The sequence below is a fragment of the Neocloeon triangulifer genome, unplaced genomic scaffold (genome assembly GCF_031216515.1).
Source record: "Neocloeon triangulifer isolate White Clay Creek 2 clone unplaced genomic scaffold, ASM3121651v1 ptg000014l, whole genome shotgun sequence".
In the NCBI taxonomy this organism is placed as follows: Eukaryota; Metazoa; Arthropoda; class Insecta; order Ephemeroptera; family Baetidae; genus Neocloeon; species Neocloeon triangulifer.
The window spans coordinates 18030140-18036436 of record NW_026775556.1 but is presented as its reverse complement, the minus strand read 5'-3'; the positions used below and the strand labels follow the sequence as shown (position 1 = coordinate 18036436).

Here is a 6297-nt window from a genome sequence, read left to right as displayed (position 1 = left end):
GAGCGGATGAGCGAGAGCGAATAATTTTATGAGTGGAGCGAGAGCGGAGCGACAAGTTTGCTGAAAGAGCGAGAGCGGAGCGGGGAGCGGAAAAGTGAGAGCGATGCCAAGTCTGAAAATTTATTCTTAATTCGTTTTAACGCCAATGAAACGGAAAAGTGGAAGAAGCGGAGCATATCAAACCAACACAAACTAAACTGCGGATAAATGAGTTTCGAATTTACGATCACGGCTGTTTCTCGAGCGCGTTATTTATTTAATCATTCGCCTTTGGTGGGTGGATGTGTTGGGCCGCCAGAGCCGCACCGCAACTTTTCCTTTTCCGACTCTCTCGGCGGAGCACGGGCCGGAATTAAATTTACTGCCTCGGCAAGATAATAGCCTTTTCTCTGCTCTGCTTTTTCTTCCGGGCAGGTAGAGATGGAAAGAATGGAAAATATCAAGCGAGCAATCGCAGCTGTAGAGAATTTCTTATTTTTCGGCATCGAGCATTTCGGCCGGACTTCGGGGAAAAGAAAAACGCCGCTGGGAGGGCGCTCGAAATAAGGTCGAGGGAAAGAAGAGAGATTTTCAGAGAGCAATGCACCCTTTGCTCTCGTCGTCCGTCCGATGGCTGCAGGCGAGAGAACTAAAGGAGCACACACGGTAAGGGAGACACTCGATTTTTTATTCTCGACGCGGACGATTGTCAACTGGGGAGCGCGTGTCAAAGCTCGGGTCCCGGCAACATGTTAAGTAAAAATCGAAAGCCCTTTATTTTGTTGTGACGAGGCCCGTTTGAAAGGTTGTAAATCGTGTTTTGATCGTCGGGAAAAGAGGGTTACATTGTTCATTGGGGACAGACGCGTGTGTTATACAACGTGCTACTGTCCGCGCGTTTCTGGCAAGTGAACGGACAAAGGTGCGGAAAGGTTTTTGGTAAAATACAACATAGGATGAAAAGCAGGCTGACTTTATTTTTTACTTGAAGAATATTTAAATAGATAATATACATTTTTCTATGGATAGGAGAAAAAATTTTAAAAGGAGAAATCTGGCTTACAATTTGCACTTGATTGATAGTATTTCCCTTTTATATGAGTGGAAATCATAATTTGACTGAGTAAAAAATCCACTAAAAAATCATTTAATAAATATTTTATCCATAAAACACGTAACATCAATTGTGCCTGCTGCTTTTTAAAGCCTACAATTGTTCTGGCACAGGTGCAAATTTAAAAAAATGTTCCCTTTATATATAGATTTTTATGTGCCTTCACTGTTTTTTTTTTTTTTTTTTGCTATGAACCAGGACGACTTAAATTTCTCTGTATTTTAAACAATACACAACAATAAAAGGTACATATTGTACAAATTTAATTCAAAGCTCAACGTGTAGTGTAAGCTGAAAGTTATGAAACTTTAACATAATTCGTGATGTGAGGTTTTTGTTCTGTCTTATAATTTAATTTAAATTCAATTAATTCTATTATTAATTTAAAAATAAAATGCACGGGAGGAATTAAAACTAAAATACACGCTGACTTGCTGACTTGAAAATAATTAAATTCATACAATTATAATTTGTACGTACTTTTTTTACCATTTTAACTGCCATTAAATATTTATAAAAAAAAAAGATATAACTGCTCTTTGGATCATATTTGCAGAATTCAAGTGTTTCTAACGTAAAGAATTTAGCTCAAATAATAAAACTTAAAATAAAATTGTTTTAATCAAATCATAAAATTGCCTTTTTTTAAAGCAGTAGAGCAAAATTTAGAAAATTATAAACAAAGTAACCTACATTTTAGAACGCACCCATTTATGATTTGAAAATTATTTCAACAACGCACTTTTCGACCTGCAGCTTCAAGTTGTTCCAAATTGAAACATCAACGGAGACTTAACTTTGATTACTTGCGAAAGTGGTTCGAGAAGTAATTAAAGGTGTTGCGGGTGCTCTTAGGCGTCTCGAGAGCAAACAAACACCCTCCGCTCGGCACACACTAAGTGCATCTCTCTCCAAAGTTTCCAACTGCGCTCACTCGAGACGCGAATCTCGGCTTTGCAAATGTGCACACACGCGAGAAGCAGGAGCGGCGCATCTCTGAGAATGGAGAAGAAAGCCGAGTGTGCAGAAAACGGGTCGCTCTTTTGTACTACCAAGAATAAGAAAATCTATCCATCGACGAAGAGAAGCAGAAAAGGGTAAAATTAAAGTTTGCGTCGGGCGGGCGAACAAAAGAGGGAATATGAGAAAGAAAATCTGCCTTTGTGCGAGAGCGTGTGCACGAAAGTAAGGCAAATTACATACTTTTCTTATTCAGCTCGTTCTTGCGAGAGAGAGCAGTCGCGGCCGCGGGCCACTTCATTTGATTTTGCCGGGGCGAAAACGCCTTTGAATTTCTGCGGCTTTGCCATTTTATCAAACAAGCACTTGGGGCAGATAAAAACTTTATAGGCCATTATAATTAATTGAAATTTTTATTCAAACACTTTACGAGCGGAACTGCTCGGCAGAAAGGGAATGACCTCGGGGCCACTTTTCCTTCCACCGAATGGAAAAAACGAGTGGGGTGTAGAGAAAGGAGCAGTTCTCAGGGACTTAATTTTCTGCCTTACACATGGCGTGTGTGATTGCCTCTTAAAATTCATGGCCGGCGACGCTTTTCAAAATCGCGTACACCCTAGTCGTGTTGAGGAGTAACGATCCGCCGCTATTAAGACCGCCTGAAATATTAATGTGTGTGATGCGCGCGGTATATATTCTAGGCCCGGGCGAAAGCGCCAATTTTTTTGCTCGGCGCGCTGCGGCGGAAATTTATCCGCCCCGCTGTAGCGTTTAATCGCCTTTTTAAGACCGGTCTGCAAAAAGTGTTGCCTCCGGCTGCTGTGCCGCACTCGGTTAAATTATCGGCGCTTAAATTACATCGCATCACCACTGTTTTCTGTTGAGTGGCATTCTCTTTGTAACATTATTTCATCCCATGCATTTTTATGCAAAAAAAAAAAACATGCGATATAAAAAATAACACTCAATGTGAAATTAATTAGTCCTAGCAAATTGTTTTAACATGAGAAATGTAAAGATTAAATTTGTCTTCTTTTTTAATTATAATATGTATATTAAAGCAAGAGGTTTTGTTTCGAGATTAATAGTTTATTTTCTATTTATTTATATAAATTTATATTTTTTGTACGCCATGCTTTACATTTTTTTGACATTTATATATTTTTCAGTAAATATGTACATTTTTATAAAAAGCACAGTTGTTTGACAATAATAAAATTCGTCCAAAAAAGGCGGCACAACAAGACCAAGAAATAATAAGTCGCAATTATCTTAAAAAAAATTTAATTTTATGTTATCCTAAACATATAAAGTGCGCTGAAAGTAGAGTCTAAATACATTTTAATAAAATTCATATATTAGCTTAAGTACTTCAAAGTACTTATTATATCATACTATTCTGTGCATCTATGATTAAAATTATATTGTGATTATTCTGGGTATGTAATTATGTACAGTAAGAATGATGCAATTGAACTAGTTTATACAAGGAAATTATAAAATATATTTTTAAATAGATCACTTGATCAGCCTGAAAAAATCGTATGTAGAAATTCTTTAAAAGCACTGAATTCATCACAGATTTTTATTGATCAATCTGATTGATAGAATGCAATTGTATCAAATGTCACTTTAAACCAGTTTTGAGCATCATTCTATTGCACAAACGACACTCTACAATCTTTTTTGAGTGGTACACTTGAATGTGACTTTTTAAATCGTTGGCTCTGTAAAATCTTTTTGTGCAATACTCACACTCATGCTCTTTTTCCAAAAGGTCGTGCACCATTGCAAGATGATTTATTAGGCAAAATTTTATCATATATTCCTGGCTACAATGGGCGCATTGGAATTTATTCTTTCTTTCAGAGTGAACAGTTTGCAGGTGGTTATTTAATGTGTATGGTGTTGAAAAATATTTGCAGCAAATTTTGCATTCTAATCCAAAATGTTTAAACCTAAGACTGCTATCTTTGATGTTTAAATGTTTGCGGTTGATGTGATATTTCAACGTTGACTTACATCGGAACATGTAGGGACACATTCCACAATTGTAAATCAACTTTCTGCATTTTACCTCGTGCTGTCTGCGTGATTCGCAACAATCTAATTCTAGGCCACACTCCCGGCAAGATGATTTAGTTTTGTGCTTGTTAAAACATTTGCTAGGAACCTTACAGTTGCAAGCAGGGCAGGTCCTGAGATTGTGTTTTGCGTGGAAATGAGATCTCATTTTGTACTTGGTAATGAATATTTCTGAACATTTAGGACATTTGAATGATGAATTATTTCCAATGTTGTGAACAACAAATTCATGATGTGATATTTTTGCTCTTTCGTTGGTTTTAAACTCGCACATTGAACATTGAAGTCTATTGTTTTTCTTCATTTTTAAATGTGTTGTTGCCAAATGAGAGGTTAAATCATCTTGTGTTTTGAACAAAATACTGCACCTTTGAATAGGGCACCTGATCGCAACAGCAGCATGTCTTTCTCTAACGTGGCATGCAAGGTTTTCTTTTCTCATGGCTCGTCGAGGACAGTAAATGCAATCATAAAGAACTTTCTCTTTTGATTTCAGATGAAACTCTTTGATGTGCGATTCTTTTTCTTTATAATTTCGGAAAAATGCGCTACATTTTTTAGTATAATCACATTTAATTGCAATATCATCATGGCAATTCTTAATATGCCCTCTCAAGCAATCAATATTTGGGCTTATTTTGTAGCAATAAACACACTTAACTTTCGATTCTTGTTTTGGCTCACTGGTGATGATTTCATCTTCGCTTTCAACTAAAGTTGCATCCTCGGATTGAATTATGTTCTCTAATTGCACCCAACACTGTTGAATGTGTCCAGCTGAAATGGAAATTCAACTAATTACATGAAGAAAAGTCAATCACAGGAAAAGATTTCTCGGGTAAATAAATCCGTGTGAAGAGAGAAGTAATTTGTAAAATTACAATTTAACAATTTATAATAATGTTAATAAAAAAAAAATCATGTATTACCTTTATAATGGTCAAATAAAATTTTGACGTTGGTTTCTACTTCTTGTTCTATGCTGGGCCACCAGCATAATCCATTGAAGTCAGGCCACGAGTCTGAACCAAGAGCTGTTGAATTAGCTTCTTTATTTTTCTGATGGAGGCACCTTTAAAAAAAAAGATTAGTTATTTAAAAAAGAATTGTGACATTAATTTATAATAAGAATAAAAATCTGAATTCTGTTACAATTTGCAACAAATTTCAATTATTTAAATGCAAATTCATCAAATAAAGACGAAGATATGAGAATAAATGTAACAAATTTATTAATAGAAAAAACTTTAAATTTAATCAAGTAACGGGGAAAATATTAATACAGAAATGATATTTATTAAAAAATATTTTACGACGTTTTACAAAAATCAAAGCTTATTGTGTACCTTGCGTCCCAAACGCAGAAATAACAAATCAGATCATCTTCTTTGAGCTCGGCGGCCAAAGTAGTGCCCAAATAATTCAAGCACCACTCGTCAAATTTCTCCGAATCCACTTCGGCCGCCGGGAATCCGCCGTTGTTCGCAGGCCTCTCGCAAAGACGGCACAACTGAGGTCGAGGCCACATAGTAGGATTGCAAAAAGCATCGGCAACTCTAACCAAATAAACATTAAAGCCGGTTTTCTTGTTTGTTTACCAGCGCCATGCCTACCTCAACCCCATCTGGCTTGCACCTGAGCAATTCAATTCAATAATCAGCGCCACCTGCAGCCACCTGTTTTGAAGGTCGTTTGGGGGCGGAGCATCTTTTTTTAGGAGTGAAGAGCGGCAAAATGAGCAAGTGGGCGCTAAAGCAATGAGCACTGATACATAATAGTATTTGCTAATTAAATTGCTACTAAAATTTATAATTAATTAAGGACAAATTTATTTTTCAAATCATTTTTGGAGCAATATTAAGTCATGTTAAAAAAATTGGAATACATGAATTGAGAATCTTGGGAAACGACGTTTCTACAAAAACGTTAGTTTCTACATATTGTGTTCACTATACATATTTTTTAAAAACCAACTATGAAGAATAACTTTTGAATTTTGGCAATGCGCTAATGTACTTTTTGTGATTTTGTTGCTTTGACTTTTATGAGATAAAAATAAAATAAAGAGAAATTGAATGATACTAAAGGAAGACTATATAAAGCGTAATTACGAAACGTAGAGAGAATAAAAATAATTTAAATAAAAGTACATTGAATTC

At 36.0% G+C, this 6297-nt stretch overlaps 1 protein-coding gene across 1 annotated transcript; it reads right to left on the bottom strand.

Annotated features, from left to right (window-relative positions):
* Positions 1-3245: 3245 nt before the first annotated feature.
* Positions 3246-5752, bottom strand: LOC132200174 (zinc finger Y-chromosomal protein-like). The gene is made up of 3 exons (XM_059625430.1): positions 5485-5752; positions 5068-5210; positions 3246-4915 (listed from the first exon to the last, which is right to left on the bottom strand). Exons 1-3 carry the CDS (start codon positions 5664-5666, stop codon positions 3681-3683), a joined length of 1560 nt encoding a protein of 519 aa, XP_059481413.1. The 5' UTR covers positions 5667-5752; the 3' UTR covers positions 3246-3680.
* Between the last annotated feature and the right edge of the window lie 545 nt (positions 5753-6297).

Excerpts from the sequence above, each read along its gene's own strand:
- LOC132200174 (XM_059625430.1), bottom strand. The coding sequence starts at position 5,666 with ATGTGGCCTCGACCTCAGTTGTGCCGTCTTTGCGAGAGGCCTGCGAAC. Across the intron at positions 5,211-5,484 it reads TTCTGCGTTTGGGACGCAAG|GTGCCTCCATCAGAAAAATA; the intron begins GTACACAATAAG and ends TTTTTTTTAAAG. Across the intron at positions 4,916-5,067 it reads TTTATTTGACCATTATAAAG|CTGGACACATTCAACAGTGT; the intron begins GTAATACATGAT and ends TTTCCATTTCAG.